The 20,960-nt window shown below is 33.7% G+C and overlaps 1 protein-coding gene across 1 annotated transcript; it reads left to right on the forward strand.

Annotated features, from left to right (window-relative positions):
• The first annotated feature begins 1,761 nt into the window (after window positions 1-1,761).
• Window positions 1,762-19,285, forward strand: LOC129808751 (transcriptional activator protein Pur-beta). Its single transcript, XM_055858582.1, has 7 exons — window positions 1,762-1,908; window positions 2,893-3,200; window positions 7,909-8,184; window positions 8,259-8,377; window positions 8,448-8,569; window positions 8,636-8,741; window positions 12,325-19,285. The coding sequence occupies exons 2-7, from the start codon at window positions 3,164-3,166 to the stop codon at window positions 12,478-12,480; spliced, it is 816 nt and encodes a 271-aa protein (XP_055714557.1). The 5' UTR covers window positions 1,762-1,908; window positions 2,893-3,163; the 3' UTR covers window positions 12,481-19,285.
• The last annotated feature ends 1,675 nt before the right edge of the window (window positions 19,286-20,960 follow it).

Here is a 20,960-nt window from a genome sequence, read left to right on the forward strand (position 1 = left end):
ATGCATCTGCCCTGTGGACCGGTTGGGGTTGCCGCGGTACTGGGGCACCGGCTCCTGTGAGATACGCCAGGATTTTCTTGTCACTATGTTTTAGTACTAGATGCTTCAATGTGAAATGATTTTTTTTTGTTTATTTATTTTTTCGCGTTGTTTTGCATTAACCCTCTTTTGATGTAGAAATTGAATAAATTTAATTATAAATAACCTTATTCTTAAATATACACATATACTTTTTTTATTGTAAGTGTGACCTTTTGTCCACTTTGGGGCTGATGCCCTAATCTATGGCTCACAGCTCGGTCAGAGCTAGTCATTTTCCTCTCACAATGCTTGTTAGGGCACTTTCATACAGAGCAGTATTAACTGTTTTTTTTTTCTTTTTCGTAACATGATGCATTGTAAATTTAAAATAAATATTGTATAAAATTTATACATCCTATGGATGATCGGCATATACAACCTGTGATGGAGTTTTCCACCGTTTTCACTCCTGAGGTTGGTCATCAACGCTAAGACGGCGGTGGCCGCTAATAATTACAATGTACTTGTGTGGTTCCTTATAAGCATTGCTGATGAATAAATATCTATCTATCTATCTATCTATATTTCGAGGAAATTGCGGTCAATTTCCTTGAAATAAACAAACAGACGCCATTGCGAAAAATGGCGTTGAAAACTGCAGAAAGGAAGACAAAAAGCTTCGCTTATTTTCAAATGTCAAATGTTAAAAATGTTGAAATATTTGAATTAGCAACCAACGGCTGCTTTTAAATTTATGTAATGAGCTTTTGTAAAAACTCTATAACTCTCTCTTGTGAAATAAAAATTGCCTTGAGTACACGTTGTGTTTTTGCTCTACTGTTTATTCTTTCTAAAAGACTATTAGGAATACTCTAATACTCAATTCCCCATCTGGAAAAGTAGTTTAATTACAATAAAAAAAGCTCTATCAGTCATTCACTTTCCCGCCATTTTTTCCCACCATTTCTCGTGACTGGGTATTTGTTTTTTCTATTTTGAGGAAATCAACTGAAATTTTGGAAATTTCCTCAAGATAGACGAGTGGAAATCGTGGAAAACAGTGCAAAATGCATTGGAATGGCTTCAATTGGACGTACCAGTCAAGTGACTGTGATTTTTGAATTCAGGAGGGCAAATTATTTACAGTCGAGTTCCTCAAATTTGAACTCCTCAAATTTAAACGACGGTTGTATTCAAAATATAAAATTTGAGGTTATGTGAAGGAAGTTTTGCGTGGAGTCTGAATTAGAACTATTTTTCTCTGGTGTTTCCTCAATATTGTCGTATTATATTAACTTCCTCAATAGATTCCACCTATTTAACAACAAATTCAATTGATTAATATTCTCTAAAGTTATTTTCCTTTAATTTAGGAAAAGTGAATTTTACATGAATTCCGTTACGTTTTTGAAAATACTGTTCAAATTTGAGGAGTGAGAAATGTCATTTATACCCCCCAAATGTTCAAATTTGATGAACTCTACTCTCTACTGTAATAGTTAATAGAAATGTGTAAGTGTCTTTGGGAAAATAAAAGAAAATTCACATTATTCGAATGCATGAACGTTCAAAGAGACAGTACTTTCCCCTACCCAGTTGTTTCTTTTGGGTTTTATTTCCCTCCTCTAATAGAAAAAGTTGACAGAGTCCCAAAGGCACCCATTCGAAGAAGAAGAAGTATTCTCTCTTGCATGGTATATATTTTGTTTGTTTGTTGGGTTGAAAATGGACTGACATGACAGTTAAACTGTCATGCAGTGTCATATGTCTCTCTTCCAACCCCTCAGCTGCTTTGTGTCTGTGTGCGAAAGAGAAACATGGAAAATTGTGTTGAATCTCGGTTTCTTATTGAAAAATAGTGTTGTGCATTTGACCAAATAATAGAGGGTACACCTTTTTTTCCTCAATTTTATTCTTTTCTTTCGCTGTGTTTTTTTTTTGTTATTTGTGCTGTGACAAGAGGAATCTTCTTTGCCGTGGATGGAGAGAATTTTTTTTTGTGTGTGGAAGTCGAAGGGTGGGGAAATGTTCTGTGATGCGCCCATGGCAAGGGAATTTAAAAAAAAAAGGGGGAGAAGTTTTGTGTGGGGAGAGCAGCTGTAAAAGTCTTTAGCCCCGTTTTTTTTTTGTTGCAATATTTTCTGTCATTCATTGTTCTGCCGCCTAGGGGGCCTGTCAAATAATGTATAACTTCTTTTTTCTCTTTTAATATTGTCAAAAGGGAATTTCTGGATGAAAAAAGGCATCTGACAGCTAAATGTTTTTCCAAAAAAAAAGGAAATATGATTAATTATGTTAATTATTAAATATGACAAGGGGAAATTTAATAGAAATGTCTCTTCAAAGAACAAAAAAAAAGAAGGTGAAAAGGGAAAAATCGAGGACATCTCTATGTCATGCAAGTTTAAACTGTCAAAAAATTTTTTTAAATGACATATTTTTGACAATTTTGACAATATCAGGGAGACAGTTCTCTCTTCCATCGCGAAGAGGGGAGCTTTTTCTTGGGTTCATTTTTTTTGTTGTAATTTGGGGGGTTGTTGGTTCAATTGGATGAAAATTTCTGGCTACGGCCCACGAGAAAATCCCACACGGAAGAAAAACTCCAAGGCTGTCAAGTGAAAATTGTGGAAAATCCACATTAAAACCGAAAAGAAAGAGAGAAAGAAGAAAAAACAGAGACACAGCAAAAGAGAACAAAAACAGCTCCCTCCCCTTTTGGACTATATTTTTTTTATTGTCTAAATTTTCTTTTTGAATCACCCATCTCGGACACAAATTTCCTTTTAATATCAATTTAATTTTTGGGGAGGGAAAAAGGAGGCAAAAGTTGGGCAATGTTTTGAAGAAAGTGTGTCGTCTGTTTTGCAGGTAAAACAGAAACAAAAAAAGAAAGAAAAAATAGAAAAGTGAGCCCCAAAATTCCAAATTCCCGCCCTCTCAAACACCAAAAAACAACAAAAGGAAAAGAGGAAAATTGAGCAACAGAGGATAGAAGAGAAAAGTTCAGCGGGAAAATCTCTCGAGGGCGAGAGAGAGAGAGAGGGAGTGAGGCAGGAAGCTGGGTTTTTGGACCAGAAGCAGTGGAAGTGTTAAGGTTAAGGAATCTGGGATCGCAGGGTCTAGAGCTACGTCTATTGCAATGTCTGACATCGGAAGTGGTGACGAAAGTGGTCAGAGTAAGTTCACAAAAAAAAAAAGGAAAGACTGTTATTAAAGTAGATTGCACAGTATCATCTCTCATTTGGCACCTATTTCATCAAATTCCTCACAGATCGGATTAACCGATTCCAGTTAAATTTGGTCAAGAGTCAGTAGATGACTTAAACTATTTATCAATGCATACTATCACCTCACAGCAACTTTCCTTCCAGTTGTGCCCATACAAAATGAGGACTATTTTTTATTGTAATTCCTCTCTGAGAAGAAGTAGAAAGCTGAAATTTGGCATGGAATCAAGGCTTACTAAATGCTCTTTAACTCTTTCGTTTCTTTTGGGACTCTGCCCTCCAGGACAAGTTTATAAACTGTATCGAAACTAGTTTCGAAACACCTCATGTAAAGTTTCGAAACTTGTAGGTATTTGAGTTCACTAAACATCTTTCGAAACGGTTTGCAATCTTGTGACGAAACTGTTTACAAATTTCTTCAATAAAATGTTTCGTAAAAAAAATATTGTGGAAATTTGCGAACTGTTTCATCATTATTAATTGCATTTAAGTACAGATAATTGCCAATCACAGCAAGGGACAATCAGAGTAACCAGTTTTTTCGAAAAAAAAAACCTGCCTGCACCTAGGATCGAACTCGAGACCCCTCGTTAACGAGACGAGTGCTCTATCAACTGAGCTATTAGAGGCCACAATTACAGGCCATATGATCTGCTTGGCTTGCTGCACGACTTTAATAATTTGCATTTTGCACTTCAATACAGCACTCTAAAAAAAAACAGAAATTATAAATTTATCTGAAAATTCTATGCGTTCCATTTCAAATATCTAATTCATATATATACAAATTTCGAAACCATTTAGAAACTAGTTTTGTTAACGTAGATAAAATATGTTATTTCCTATACATGGATTCACTCAAAGTTTCGAAACTTTACATGAGGTTATTCGAAACTAGATTCTTTACTATTTTGTAAACTTGTCTTGCCCTCCAAGACTAATTAAAGTTACAAAATTTCAAAAACTCTGTATCATAAATTGTTTCATAAACATTTTCGAAACATTTCGGAACCAGTTTATAAAACATGTGTAGTAAAACTAAGTTTCGAAACGGTTTCGAAATATGTACACAGTAAAAAATAATTACTACGATTATCGCGTGTAATGGGAGTAAATCGATTATCGTAGTAGTTTTCGCTGAATATCTCTAGTTGAATTTAACCCGCTGAATTTTTTTTAAGTTGAAAATTTTTAGTTTAATATTTCTAAAGTTGAATTTAACGGGCTGATATTTTTTTCCGTTTAATTTAGCTTAGTTGAATTGATTGAGTTGATTTTTTTTCGTTGAATTTCCTTTTAGTTTGTTTCTTTAATATAAATTATAAATAAAACAAATTTGAATAAATTCAAGTATTTTTTTTTATTATTTTCTTCTTTGGGAACATAATAATAATTGAACATGTTGAACGATGTAATATCCACTGAAAACGCTCCTTACAAGCATTTTGTATGGATTAGTGGCCCATTGTCCATACAAATTCACAAATGTCCTTGTCTAAAAAAGAATAAAAATTGTAAAGAAAAAAGTAAGATATGGGAAAAGTTATGTAGTGATGTTACAAGCATTATAGTTAAGTCTTAAAATAACTATTTTATTTTAAGGGCTTACGTGGGTCGCGCATTCTAGGAAAAAACAGCATATTATTCTTTGACGTCTTTCTTCAACATAATAAACAGAAAAATAATTCGAGCTCATAAGCATAAAAATGTATAACATTTTATCTATATTTTCTAAAATTTGCAATTAAAAATCTTTAAAATTCACCTAATGGGACCTGATTTTCGGAGACTTATTTTGAAAAAACATGCTTTTGCGTGGACAAGATTTCTCAGAGTATATTCATCAGAAATAAACAAAAACTAAATATTTCCTGTTAGCTGATGAGTTAAACTCGTACTTGAACGGTAGTATTTTTCATCTTGATCACAACTTATTTTACAAGAGAAAACGTGGTTATAAAATACGACAAAAATTGTATTTTTTTTTTATCTAAAATTCTACCAATAATACAAATGTTATTTTAAAAAATCTACCATTCAAGTACGAGTTTACTCGTCAGCTAATAGGAAATATTTATCTTTTTGATTTCTGATAAATACACTCTGAGAAATCTTGTCCATGGAAAAGCATGTTTTTTTCAAAATAAGTATCCAGAAATCTGGTCTCAACAGCGGAATTTTAAAGATTTTTAATTTAAAATTCCAGAAAATATTGTTTAAATGTTGTAATTTTATATGCTTAACAACTTAAATTATAATAAATATTTTAATATCGAAAAAAATTACAGAAAATATGGTATTTTCTAATCTTTTTGACTCATCTACTCTCTTAAGTGTAATATTAGCAGATTGTTAGCATAATTTATGTCTGTGTTTGGAATTTTACGTGAAATTTTTTTAAATTACAGTGCCATACTACTAAAATGCATTTAGGATTCTTATAAAGCAAAATTCAGTGATTACTTATGTCTCAAAACGATTTTAATACCAAGGAAAAATTATGCACAAATTTAAATTAATTGAAAACACAAATTTAAATTAATTCATATCAATAACTCATATCTCTACAACCATAGGGTGGAATAACCGGCTATCGCCATGTTTAGGAAAAAATTAAATTCATTTAATCATAACTTTTGAATCCTTGTTACAAGATAAGTCAAATTTGACACAAAGTTACTTAGATGTATTGGCTCTAGATACGTGAAAACAATAATCCTAGAACATAACGCTGGACTACTTAAAAAACTGATTTTTATTAATAATGCAAAAATAACCATTTCGTCGCCACTTTTTACCACTTTTCGCCAGTTTTGTAAAATTTGTAACCACTTCTCGCCACCCACTTGAAAAGAACCACACTCGGTTATTTTAGGCAATGCTATGAAAAGAATACATTCACCATTTCTCTTTCCTTGTGATCACTTTATTATTACTCTCTTTAAATGATTTTTCTTCACTTTTATTTGAGAAATCAAATTATGGGGCTTTTGCAGAAAGTAAACAATGCAGATTTGACAACTGAGAATGTACGAAGTGAAGTTAGCGTCGCCTATTGAAAAGATATGGCGACAGGTGGTAAAATCAATTCCAGAATATTACCACTTCTCGCCATGCCTCATTTTTATACAAAAATAATATAAAATGAAATATTAATTGACTAAATACAAATTTTATGTATTCGCCGAATGTAATTAAATGTTCAATAGACAAATTATTTACCCAAATAGGTATTTTTGGCCTGATGAAAATTTGACGACACTTATAGTACATTTGGTAAGAGATGTTGGATTCGATGCACTTGCTTAAAATATTGCTTTAAAAAGTGATCAAAATAGTGAATCCAAAACGAATAATTATTATTTTTCGATTCTATGCGTTGAAGCAGAAACAATACAAAAAAATTGCGACTCATTTATTTCATAAATTGCGAAAAATAGCGATTTCAATGTAAGTGGCGAGAAGTGGGGCACTGGCGAGAACTGGTGATTCCACCCTAGGTATTATCTATGGCTACAACATACTAAAATTTTTGGCCCGATGCACAAAGGAATTTTTGAGTTATTTAAGTTTGAAAATTGACTAAATTTCCTTTTTAATAGTAGCTCCCCTAGCGGTGGTTTTATGAACTTGCGATGTTAGAAAAAGAAGTGGCATTTCACGAGAGGTTTCCAAAACGCCCTCACTTTTTAAATTCTGACAATTAGAACCGGAGTTATGGGCATTTTTAGAATTTTTTTTGGCTTCAGACCTAAGACTTAGCCATCTGGCTTGACTCCTCTAATTCCTAATTAGGCGCGATATTTTAGAAAATTGTTGTTTAAAATTAGATTATGAGGGCAAATGATTCATAAGGTTTTGAAAAATCAATAAAATTGCTTGTTATTTAGATTTTTAGGATCTTCGGGAACTGGGTTAAACCTTCAGTCTGAAGCCGGCATTATTGCTCGGGTCAGGGGGGGCGGGGCACCTTAAGTTTGGTATTGATTAAAAGCTCTAAGGCCCAGCTATAACATACTATAATTTGAGCCCGATCGATTACATGGGAACGGAGCTATTGAGAAAATAAAAAAGGGTGGTATTCAAAATGGCGGAAGGAGAGACTGAGTGATCCTTCTACAGTAGACTCTCACTCAATCGGCTCTTTCTCAATCGGGCGTCAAATTTTGTTGACAGTTTTCAAGCTTAATTATGAAGCTAATTTGCTCAAATTCGCTTTAGTTCTTCCTATTTTATCGTGATTCTTTATAATTGAGCACTTTTTGTGGAATTTACAAAGGCTTTGACGCTAAATTCCATCGCTAAACCGGATGACATTTTGTCCCATATTCACGATTGAGAGAGAGTCTACTGTACCATGAGGCTTGAATTGAGTGTCCCAATCACTCCCAATCTGGGTAATCAGAGCTTATTGTCGCTATAGCAATTATTATGACTAATTGCACAATGTATTATGGTCCCCCTAACCATATGATCATCAAAACAGCCCACGCTTCTCGATCCTCTCCTATTTCATTTTAACTATATTTTATAGTTCTCATACTCATATGTTATGGTTCTGATTGTCATATATTATAGCTCTCATACCCATATACTTCAAATTTAGCAAAAACTAATGTTTTTGTTGTTTTTTTTTTCTCTGTTATTTGTTCGGAAGAATATCATGTGCAGGGCATGGATGGAAATGGTGGTGACTTTGGGGATCCTGGACAGTCTTCTGGTCAGCAGACTGAACAGGAATTGGCCACAAAGATGCTCCAAATCCAGTCAAAACGTTTCTATCTCGATGTCAAGCAAAATCGACGTGGACGTTTTATTAAAGTAGCCGAAATTGGTGCAGATGGTCGACGTAGTCAAATATTTTTGGCACTTTCAACAGCTGCCGAATTTCGAGATCATCTTTCGACATTTAGTGATTACTATGCATCATTAGGTAGATCTCTCTTGTTTTCTGTTTTTTTTTTTGTTGTTTGTGTCTCAATTGTATTGAATTATTTGAATGAAAAGGACCCCCAAATCCCGAGAGTGTACCCGAAGATGGGAAACTAAAGTCAGAAATGATGATCAAGGACAATAGACGATACTATCTGGACTTGAAAGAGAATGCACGTGGACGATTCTTAAGGGTAAGAAGAGAGGTTTTTTTTTTAAATTCTCTGTTAAAGTTTAAAAATTTTCTTTTGTTTTAAAAAAAAGGTCTCGCAAACAATCACACGAGGCGGTCCGAGATCGCAAATAGCAATTCCGGCACAAGGAATGATTGAATTCCGAGATGCTCTCACTGATTTACTTGAGGAGTTTGGAACAAATGACGGAGGGTAAAGTTACAAAAAACAAAAGATAACTGACAAAATATAAAATTAACAAATTTGTTTTGTGAACAGATTCAAAGGAGAACTGCCGGAGGGTCGTCATATGAAGGTCGACAATAAGAACTTCTATTTCGACATTGGACAAAACAATCGTGGTATCTATATGAGAATTAGTGAGGTGAGTAAATACACAAAATACTTGTCCTTCGATCTACCCGGACCCGGATGACTTGACCGGACTGTATCTCTGGAACATGATGATAGGTCTCCTAGATTGAGTAGGTTCTCTCCGATATCACTGATTTGTATTAGGTGAGATTCTTAACAATCTCACCTACTATAATCCTAACTCTCATGTCCTCCGATTGGCCCCAAACTTTGCCAGAATGTGTTTTGACACTTCCTGATCACGAATATATCGTCAGTTAAATCAGCATTTATCGTAACTTCATTTTTGCGATTTTGAGATATATACATATTTGGAATCAGCGTAATTTTGTTTATTAAACACACTTGTGAAAAAGAAACTTTTATAAGCCCAATAAAAATTATTTTAAACAAAAATTATCGTAAGTGCCTTTAATTACCAAAAATTTATCAGAATTTGTCGTAACTTCCATTTTTGTGGAAGTTACGACAAATTTCCATACAAAATTTTCAATAATCAGCATTTGCCGTAACTTCTTTTGCTTACTTGCGTGGCTTGTAATTTGCAGCAAAATTGCAATATTTCTCAATAAAACGTTTATAAACTCTTCCAAATATCGAAAGACAGTGCGAATAGTGTAACATGAAATCATTTTAATTCAATATTTGCGAGAAAAAAGTGAGAAAAAATCCCTACCCATCTGTCATTAATTCAAAACAAAAGAAGCGACGTGACGCACAAAATTTATTCAATAAAACTTATGAAATAAATGCTTTTAGAGACAGGGATAACAGTATTATTGACTAATTTAGTGAAATAATGGCGCTTACTATCACTAGGATAATTCAAATTGATATAATGCATTTTAGAAAATTGTCGTAACTTCCAGAATCTTCATACATTGGAGGTTACAGCTTTATAAATGATAGAAGTTACGATAAAATATTATTGTGTTTCTTCTAACATATTTCTCAATATTGCAGCTTTTAAATAATTTTATAAATATTATCTCGAGTTAACTTACAGTTTATTAGTGCCACTTTCATTATTTTGACTCAAAAGTATCGCATTCAGGACTCATTTTTAAGAAAAATAATGCTGAACTGAAAATTTCGTCTCCTGAAAAGTTGTCAAAATGAAGTTACGACAAATGCTGATTTAACTGACGATATGGATGGCTAAAAACCGTTCCCGTCCGTCCGTCCATCCGTCCGTCCGGCCGCTCTTTGGAGCTTAATAGCTCCTAAACTAAAAGAGATATCGACTTGCGGTTTTCGGCAAAGGTCATATATCGGGTGAAAATTGCAACTTGGTGCATTGACCCCCCACCCCCCACCCCTCCTTCCGCCATTTTGAATACCCCCCTTTTTTTGTTTTCTTAATGGCTCCGCCCCTATGGCATCGATCGGGCTCAAATTTTAGAATGTTAGAGCTGGGCCTTAGGGCTTTCCATCAATACCAAACTTAAGGTCCCCCGACCCCCCTGACCCGAGCTATAAGGGTCCAAAAAAAAATTCTTAAAATGGCCATAACTCCTGTTCTAATTATCAGAATTTAAAAAATGAGGGCTTTTTGGAAAGCTCTCGTGAAATGCCACTTACCCTTCTAACATCGCAAGTTCGTAAAACTACCGCTAGGGGCGCTATTATTAAAAAGAAAATTTTTAAATTTTAAAAGTTAAATAACTCAAAAATTCCTTATGCAATCGGTCTGAAATTTTAGTATGTTGTAGCCGTTGATTATACCTATCAAACAGAAAAAACCTTAAGTCGATCCATAACCCCTGACCCGAACTATAAGGGGTCAAAGTTCGAATATTGACCGGCCTCTATCTCCGGTTCTAATTAACATATCGACTTAAATTTTGGCTTTTTGGTTTCGTCTCGATGAGCACTTTCAGATGGAAGTTCAAAGAGTCCCCATAGGTGGCGCTGCGATAGCGTCAAAATTCATCGAAATTCAAAATCATTTTTCTCAAAAATTCCTTCAATAGAATAGATTCAATTCAATAGAACCGGAGATATGAGGGGTCAAAGTTCACAAAATTCAAAAAATCATATCTCCGGTTCTATGTCACCGATTTCGATGAATGAGAACTTAAACGAAAGATCTCACCAAATGCTACAACTTTCTAGAATATTTGAACTTCGTGGGACCAACACCAGGGGCGCCACAGTCGAAAAACCAATTTCAATATCACATAACCTCAATTATCTCGACACGTGCTTCACCGATTTTGATGATTACTTCGACATAATTGTAGAGGACATTTGTCTCTACATTTCGTCCATACATCATTTTCCGATCAGACTACGCTATCACTCCGATTTTGCCGTTTAAGTGTGAAAAAATTGATTTTTCCTATAATAACGCTTTGAAATGCCTCAGATGCCAATTTGACTGCCTCTACTCCACAAAGACACTTAAAATAGGGTTTTAAATGGAAAGTCCCACAAAAGACAACAATTCTTTGATATAGTTGAAGTTCAACAAATGACTACTTGGGGAACTCTGGATGAAAAAACGAGTTAAGAAACAAAAAACCTCGCTTATCTTGGCTTCTGAGTAATCGATGAGATCATATACGAAGGTCAAGGAGATGAACTCCCTCCGGATGCGTCAGGGGGTGCAATCCTTTCAGGACAGGAAAACACAAAATTCTTTGCCAAAGCTTTCGACGCTTCAACGCGTCTTCCTCAGTGGCTAAAAAGGCGGGAAATTTTATTTAGACAATGTTCTTACATGTCTTTGTCTTATAACTCACTCAAATCTGTGATTTGTCTCTGAAATTTTGTCCGCACTGTCTGTCTACTACTCCAAATGAGGATTTACTAAACATTAAAAATATATACATAACATAAATAACAATAATGTGCACGAATTTCTACAATTACTCTAATTTTTCACTATAATTACCAGGGAAAATTGGGAATTCGTCGCGGGTACTCCTTATTGGACATTGATATGAGGCCAACTGTTTTCTGTATGAATTAATTAACAACTATTTTTCAAGCCTTTGTGGCAGTTGTTGACCTTCTTCAATTTTTATAATTCCCCTAGATCATAGGCAACCGTCTTAGCAATCATTCTCTCCTTGTCATGCAATCATCTGAGCAATCCTGCATATGCATTATGTACCCCAGAGATGTCGGAGCGTTTGCTTATGCAGGATTGCTCAGATGATTGCATGACAGGGGCTCTAGTACGGAGGGCGATCGAGGCTTATAGAAGCCTGATTTCGGCTCCTTGTAAGGCACAAAATAGACTCATGCTTATCATCTCGATATCAGATGGAGGAAATTTATGCTAAAATGACTCCTAATGATCCTAAACCCTCAGTCTCGGTCCTATACGCTCGATCACTTTTGTGGTCTCTCTGTACCGGACTCTATCTCGAATATTCATTAACCGATTCTAATGAAATTCAACTATCTTGTACTTAAGGTCAAGACCTTTCCAACGCTGAGTCATACTCGGTCCTCGGTCGTTCCGGGTCTGAGCTACCTAGGATCAAAGATTGCACAACTAAATGAAACTATCATAGACTATCATATATTTCTCTCTTCTATTTAATTTCCTAAATTCTCAATTTCTTTTTTTTTTTAAAAACCAGGTGAAAAGTAATTTTCGGACTGCAATAACAGTACCGGAGAAATGCTGGTCTCGATTTCGTGACATCCTCACTGACTATTGCGACAAAATGAAAAAATCGTCCGACACGCCTATCACTGCCGAAACTAACCTACAAACTTCTAATAGTTTAAAATAAAAGAAAAATAATAATAATTTAAAAAAAAAATAATAGCAAAAAAAATATATTTAAAAATAAAAAAAAAAACGAGAATGAGGAAGGAAAAAAAAACAGCAGAACCACTTAAAAAAAAAAGATAAATGATAGCAAAGATTCTCAAAGGGGAGTTCTGAGGAGTTTGGCAAAGAAAACAGCAACAAAAAAAAATAGCAAAAAAAAATACAAAAAATAGAACACAAGTTGATGAAAAAAAAAACATAGAAGGTTATAAATTTAAATAGAGAAAGAGATATGAAAAAGAAATGAGACGGGAGAAGAATTAGGACACAAGTTACAAAAAAAATGAAAAAAAAACAAAATGATAAAAAATTATTATTAAATTAAAAATAATAAATTTAATGAGAAAGAGATGAAAACAAAGAAAAAAAAAGAAACAAAAAATGAAATGGAAATAAGATACAAAAAAAAAGAAAAATAAAAGTAAATGAAGAAAATGGATTATAAATTATTTAGAGAAAGATGGTTAAAATGGAGGATGATTTAAAAAGAAAAATTAAAAAAAAAAAACAGAAATGAGAAATAAAAAAAATAGAGTTATATATGAAAAAGAGAGATATATATATAGGAAAAAAAAAAAACAAAGAAATTATATTAAAAACAAAGCATAGGAACTGTCAAAGATTTAAACAAAAACCTTTAAAAAAAAACATGTTGGAAAACGAGGCGAATATTCAGAGAATTTGAAGAATAGAAAAATAAAAAGAAAAAAAACTCAATCCTAAATTTAACAAATTTAATTAATAAAAATTAAAAAAAAGAAAAACACCAACAAATCCGAAATATATTTTAATTTTTTATTAATTATTGTTATTAATTAAAAGAAAAATAGGACAAAACAAAAAGATTTATTTGCTATTTTTAAATTTTTCTCAATTGAGAATAATTTTTTGAAGATTCTTTTGTTTATTTTTTTTTAAATTTCAAGTTACTATTATTTAAATAAATAAAAAAAATATATATATGAACATTAAAAAGTAGAATTACAAAAGAAGAAACAGAAGCATTATAATCACGTTTTTTTTTAGTAACTGTTTTTCCTTTATTTTTTTTCTTTTTTAATTCTATATTTGAAAAAAAAAAACATTTTTACCTTTTAATAATTTATTTCCAATCTTAGATACTTGTATAGAAATTGCTAAATAAATTTAAAAAAAAAAATTAAATGAAGAAAAGAAGAAGAAAAAATAGAGAAAGGTGGAGAATTAAAGAAAAAAAAAGTAAATAGAAAATACAAATCACAGAAAAACCCTTTTTGAAAAAAGATTAAAAGAAGTAAAAAAAAAAAAAACAAAAAAAACCTATCAGTGTTGACAAAGATTATATTTGTTGAACATTTATTCCAAGTTAATGTTTAAAAAGAAAAAAGCAACAAAAAAAAAGAATCATAAAACACAAAGAAGAGAGAAAGAAAGAAAGTTTAAAGAAGTTTACAAAAAAAAAAGAGCGATGTCATATTGAATCTTCTCAAATCGACATGCCAAAATTGTTTAAAAAAAAAAACTTTTTTTTTAAGGATTGAAGGTTCTCTGAAATGATGGAAAATATTCGCGGGGCGCGAATCCGCGAAAAATACGCGGCCCGTGAAAATACGTGAAAAATACGCGACCAGCGAGAATCTGGGAAAAATTCTCGCTCCGCGCAAATCCGTGAAAATTACGCATCTCGCAAAAATCCGCAAAAAATACGCGGCCCGCAAAAATACGTGAAAAATACGCGCTCCGCAAAAATCCGTGAAAACTTCTCGCTCCGCGCAAATCCGTGAAAATTACGCATCTTGCAAAAATCCGCAAAAAATACGCGGCCCGCGAAAATACGTGAAAAATACGCGGCCAGCGAAAATCCGGGAAAAATTCTCGCTCCGCGCAAATCCGTGAAAATTACGCATCTCGCAAAAATCCGCAAAAAATACGCGACCCGCGAAAATACGTGAAAAATACGCGCTCCGCAAAAATCCGCGAAAACTTCTCGCTCCGCGCAAATCCCCGAAAAATACGCGGCCCATGAAAATACATGAAAAATACGCGGCCAGAGAAAATACGTGGAAAATATGCGGCCAGCGACAATCCGCGAAAAATTATCGCTCCGCGCAAATCCGTGAAAATTATGCATCTCGCAAAAATCCGCAAAAAATACGCGACCCGCGAAAATACGTGAAAAATACGCGCTCCGCAAAAATCCGCGAAAACTTCTCGCTCCGCGCAAATCCCCGAAAAATACGCGGCCCATGAAAATACATGAAAAATACGCGACCAGAGAAAATACGTGGAAAATATGCGGCCAGCGACAATCCGCGAAAAATTATCGCTCCGCGAAAATATGTGTAAAATACGCGGCCCGTGAAAATCCGCGAAAATTAAGAGCCCCGCGAAAATAAATGAAAAAAATTAGCACTCCGCAAAAATCCGAGAAAAATAAGCGGTCCGTGAAAATCCGCGAAAATTACGCGGCCAGCTAAAATACCTGAAAAATACGCGGCCCGAGAAAATACGTGAAAAATACGCGGCCAGCGAAAATCCGCGAAAATATTCGCGCCCCATGAAAATTACGCGTCCCGCAAAAATCATCGAAAATGTTCACGCTCCGCGCAATACCGCGAAAAATACGCGCCTAGAGAAAATCCGCGAAAAATACGCAGCCAGCGAAAATTCGCGCCCCGCGAAATACACGAAAAATTCCCGCTCCGCGAAAATTACGCGTCCCGCTAAAATCCGTGAAAATATTCGTACTTGTACATCAGAGTTGTGCAAGAACCGTTCGAAATGTCAAATGGTCAAAACGCTACCTCTGGGTAAATTTATTTTGACGTTTATTCGGTTTCAAATTCAAAAGATTTATTCTCTTTTACGTTCGGGATATACATTCACCTAGAAAAGGTCCTTACGCCGAAAGATCCTAGCTCTATGCTGCAGACTCTGAAGAAATCTGACTATTGTCATTCATAGTCGTTTTCAAACGTTCTCAAACGTTCTCAAACAGTTCTCAAGTGACTGTTCACTGGTTCAGTATATCTCTGCATCGTTTTCTGAAGATTAACTTCCTTCGGCAAGAATCCGGCTAGCTATGTCAACGATCAACGGTCAAGACCGCAACGATCCGAGGAGCTACTGACCAGGATAATCCAGATCCAACCAAGTACTGAACCTCACTCAATACATTTGAGGACGGATTCGTCCAGGACCCTTTGCTACGGAACCTAGGCATCTCCTAGGCCTCGAAGCAATACCGGAGGGATGCCATCCCTTCGGTTTTTGTCGTGTCCAAGGAAAGTCTATCAGAAGGCGATGGGGTTTCTTCAAAAGTGACTAGTTCTGCCACAAAATGACGAAACGTAGCCATGATCCCCTGGTCAGAAATCAACCAAAATTTGTGGGAAGTCGCCTCCTGACCCAACGAAACCTTCGCGATTGAGTCTACTCAACTCTTGCGTCCTTGATCCTTAGACGAGGCAGGAAACTCTTCAACTGTTTTCAGACTATTCTGACGCTTTTTTGAGGTAAATAGCCCAACGTAGCCATGATCCTCTGGTCCTAGGTCAATCAAAATTTGTAGGAAGTGGCCTCCTGACTTAACGAAACCTTGACGATTGAGTCTACTCAACTCTCATGTCCCTGATCCTGAAAAGAGTCAAAGAAATGGACTATTCCGAGTATTCCGACGCTTTTTTGAGGTAAATAGCCCAACGTAGACATGATCCCCTGGTCCTAGGTCAATCAGAATTTGTAGGAAGTAGCCTTCTGACTTAACGAAACCTTGACGATTGAGTCTACTCAACTTTTGCGTCCTTGATCTTGAAAAGACTCAAAGAAAGTCATTATTCCGACCATTCCGACGCTTTTTTGAGGTAAATAGCCCAACGTAGCCATGATCCCCTGGTCCTAGGTCAATCAGAATTTGTAGGAAGTAGCCTCCTGACTTAACGAAACCTTGACGATTGAGTCTACTCAACTCTCATGTCCCTGATCCTGAAAAGAGTCAAAGAAATGGACTATTCCGAGTATTCCGACGCTTTTTTGAGGTAAATAGCCCAACGTAGACATGATCCCCTGGTCCTAGGTCAATCAGAATTTGTAGGAAGTAGCCTCCTGACTTAACGAAACCTTGACGATTGAGTCTACTCAACTCTCGTGCCCTTGATCCTCAAAAGAGTCAAAGAAATGGACTATTCCGACCATTCCGACGCTTTTTTGAGGTAAATAGCCCAACGTAGCCATGTTCCCCTGGTCCTAGGTCAATCAGAATTTGTAGGAAGTAGCCTCCTGACTTAACGAAACCTTGACGATTGAGTCTACTCAACTCTTGCGTCCTTGATCATGAAAAGAATCAAAGGAATGGACTATTCCGACCATTCCGACGCTTTTTTGAGGTAAATAGCCCAACGTAGCCATGTTCCCCTGGTCCTAGGTCAATCAGAATTTGCAGGAAGTAGCCTCCTGACTTAACGAAACCTTGACGATCGAGTCTACTCAACTCTTGCGTCCTTGATCCTTAGACGAGCCTGGAAACTCTTCAATTGTCTTCAGACTATTCCGACTCTGAAGTAAATGGCCCAACGTAGCCATGATCTCGTGGTCCTAAGTCAATCAGAATTTGTAGGCACTCGTGCCTTGACCCAACGAAACCTTGACGATTGAGTCTACTCAACTCTCGCGTCCTTGATCTTGAAAAGACTCAAAGAAAGGGACTATTCCGAGTATTCCGACGCTTTTTTGAGGTAAATAGCCCAACGTTGCCATGATCCCCTGGTTCTAAGTCAATCAGAATTTGTAAGAAGTGGCCTCCTGACTTAACGAAACATTCGCGATTGAGTCTACTCAACTCTTGCGTCCTTGATCTTGAAAAGAGTCAAGGATGACCGAGTCAGTTTGGGAACTTTTTAGGTACTCAGAGCTCTTTCTGACCCATTTGAGACTGCAGCGCCCTCTGATATTAATTCTATTCAAGAGAATATTCAAGAGAACTATCTTAGAATTCTAAGGCCCTTACTCCTTTTCCATAATCCAATAATTTTTTGGCATTTGACTTGGGAATTTTCTGGCTCGCCAAAGATCTTCGCATAAGAAGATGACATGTTGTTTTTTTTCTACCTTTTTTTAATTCTCTAATTTTTATTTATATTTTTAGTATTACTATTATTATTATTATTATTTTGTAAAGTTGCCTAACTCTAAAAAAAAAAAACAAATTTGTATAGAATATATTTATAGTCTATTTCTTTCAATTTGTTGTAGTATTTTTTTTTTATTTTTATTCTCTCTCTTTACAATGAGGTTCGATGGAAGAAGAAGAAGATGGCAAAAAGGAAGGAATTACAACAAATAATTAAAAAAAAAGAGTTTAAAAACAGAAGCAATCTTGTTTGGAAGATTTATTTAAAAAAAAACAAAAAATAAAAGAAATAATATGAAGTTACAGAAAAAAATTTAAAAAATAAATAAATAAATAAAAATGAATATTATTAAATTGTTATGAGAAAAGTTTGTTTTTTTTAATTTTTTTTATAAGATACAAAGTTTTTCTGTTATTTTTGTTTCATTAAGAGAAGAAATATTTAATAAAAAGAAAAATGAAAAATATTGAGAAAATTGTGTAAATTTTTAGCTTGAATGATCAAGAAGAAAAAGCAAAAAAAAAAAAGAAAATTAACAACCAGAAGAAGAAATAGAAGATTTTATTAGAAGGAAGGATAGAAAGAATGAAGAAAAAAATATGGAGAGAAGATGTGTTAAAATGCTGTAATATTAGTTTAAACTTAATATAAAGTATATTTTGTAGTATATGTATATATTATATATTTTTAATATATTATATACATATAGTTGGTATATTTAAAAAGAAGAAATTTAAAAGAAATAATACAAAAAAGATACAAAAGAAAAATAACTTTAAAAAAAAAAGAAGATAAACAAAATAAAAAAAAGAGCAAAGTCCCCAAAATTAACGGTGATTTTGAATGGTTAAGTTTGTGTTGGACGGGGTGATGGGAAGTGAAATCAGAATTTAAAAAAAAAAAGGATTTTAAAGAAAAAAAAGAGAATATTAAAATTTAGAAAGAAAAAAAGTTATTTTAATTACCTTTCATCTTTTTCTTTTTGTTTAAAAAACAAAAAACTTAGAGAGAAAAAAACTTATACAATGGAAAGTCTTTGAAAAAGACAAAAAAATTATTTGAAAAAATAAAAAAATTGTGAATATTGTTTCAAAAACATCAAAATAAAAAGAATTAACAAAAAAAAAACAAATGTGATGAGACGCCTAGCGTTAAACACAAGGAAGGTAAAAAGGAGGAGGAGGATAGGATTTTGGCTGCAGATGTGTCACTCGATTCTTTAAATAAATTATTTCCTCTGTTCCATTGAAGAAAATTTAATAAAAAAAAGGAAAATAAAAGGCAAAATGACCAAAGACGAAATATTGCAACATCTCGAATTCGTTTTTTCTTCTTGATTTTGTTTTATTTATTTCTTTTTGTAAATTAAAAAAAAAAAGATTCTTTTTAGCAAAGACAAGAAACCCAATTGAGCGAAGACACAAACCTAGATAGAGGTAAAGCAAAGAAAAGAAGCATTAAACAGAAAGAAAAGCTAATCTCTTTTTCTCTTTTTTTATTTCTCGAGGAAAAAAATAATTTAAAAAAAAACACACAAACACACACCAGATGGCGTTGAACCCTAAACTAGATCAAGAGATTTAACTGAGAAAAAAAAGTGTTAGGTTATAGATAATAAATGACATGAATTAAAGGAGAAATATTGAAGAAAAAAAATATATATATAGGAAAGAATTAACGAAGAGAAGAGATAATGAAAACAATTTAGAAAGAGAAATAAATAATTTAAAAGAAAAAAGTATAAATATATTAAAAAAAAAAACAAAAAATAAATATGTTACCTGCAACATTTCCCTCAAATTTCCTTTTTCATTTGTTTTTTTTTTTTATTGTTTTCTTTTGAAATTTCTTTGCAAATCCCCACAAAATATAGAATAATTTAAAGAAAAAAATTCTGGCTCAATTACAAAACAAACAAAAAAAGCCTAAAAAAATAGAAAGCAAAAAAAACTAGAGTTTGATGCACAGAGTTTTTAAAATAAACAAAAAACTTTTGACGCTTCTATCTCTGTCTCTCTCTCTCTCTTCAAAGAGAATAGAATGAATGAAAAAAAAAAACAGAAAACAATTTCAGTGAATCATTTAAAAAAAAGGCAAAATATTAAAAAAAAAAAAAGTAAAAAATTATAAAGAGAACAAATTAATTCGAGATTGCAAAAGATGTGAAAAAAAAACAATTCTAAGTGGAAGTCAGTTGAATGTTTATTGAAAAATTAATTCACAAGAGAAACAAAAAAAAAAAACAAAACAAAAAAAAACAGCGAAAAAAACCAATAAATTTGTTTTTTTCTTTTTTTTGGTTGAATTTTTGGCCCCTCCCCCTTTGGATTTTTTTGTTTTTTTTTTTTTTGTGACAGATGCATTTGTTATTGGGTGTTTCTAGCAGAGAAATAGGTGATACACTCATGGACATTTCCATGGATTGTCCAGGAGAATTCGATTTCAAACCCCGTCAAATAATATCTGCAGATATCTTTAAGATTTCTGTAGAGAAAATCTACACCTCTACAGAATATCTGCAGATAATATCTGTAGATATTCTTACGAATTTTATTTGAGCTTGGGACAAAATTCGTCAGAATATTTCGGCAGATTTTCTGACGAATCTCTGACGAATTTCTGTAGATATTCTGCCGATTTTCTGTAGATTTTTTCTACATTCCAGACTTTCCAGACAAGATGTGTCAGAAGAGATGGAAAAATTTTTCACTGAAGTTTGCAAAATTCAATAGAGTTATTTTTTGTGATATCACGGTGTTTATATAAAATAAAGAATTCTGCGACGCCGTGTTACAAGTAGAGAAAAGTGAAGTGAAAACTTTTAGCAGAGTATCGACCTAAATTTCGTGTTTTTGTATCATTCCATGGGCGATTCTTAAAAAAATTAGTATTTTTGCTCGCATCTTTTTACTTATTTAAAATGTTTAATCGGTAATGCTTTGTTAAGCAGAACATACCATTTTCTTTATAACTCCTACAGTTTCTACATAAATCAACAATATTTTTGTGAAGTAATGGACACTATGCCGATTTTCTCGTCAGAAATTCTACCGAAAATCTGTAGATTTTCTGCAGAAATTCTGCCGAAAATCTACAGATTTTCTAGTAGAAATTCAGCAGAAAATCTACAGATTTTCTCTGAATACACTGGAATATACCGTTAAAATTCAAAAAACATCAGAGTAAAATCGGCAGGTAGAATAATGATTTGACGGGTGATACACTCATGGACATTTCCATGGATTGTCCAGGAGAATTCGATTTCAAACGGTTCCTGCACACCCCTGATTTACAATTTAGTCAAGATTTTTGATAAAATGTGTGGTACTTT

Source organism: Phlebotomus papatasi, chromosome 5 (genome assembly GCF_024763615.1).
Source record: "Phlebotomus papatasi isolate M1 chromosome 5, Ppap_2.1, whole genome shotgun sequence".
Classification (NCBI taxonomy): Eukaryota; Metazoa; Arthropoda; class Insecta; order Diptera; family Psychodidae; genus Phlebotomus; species Phlebotomus papatasi.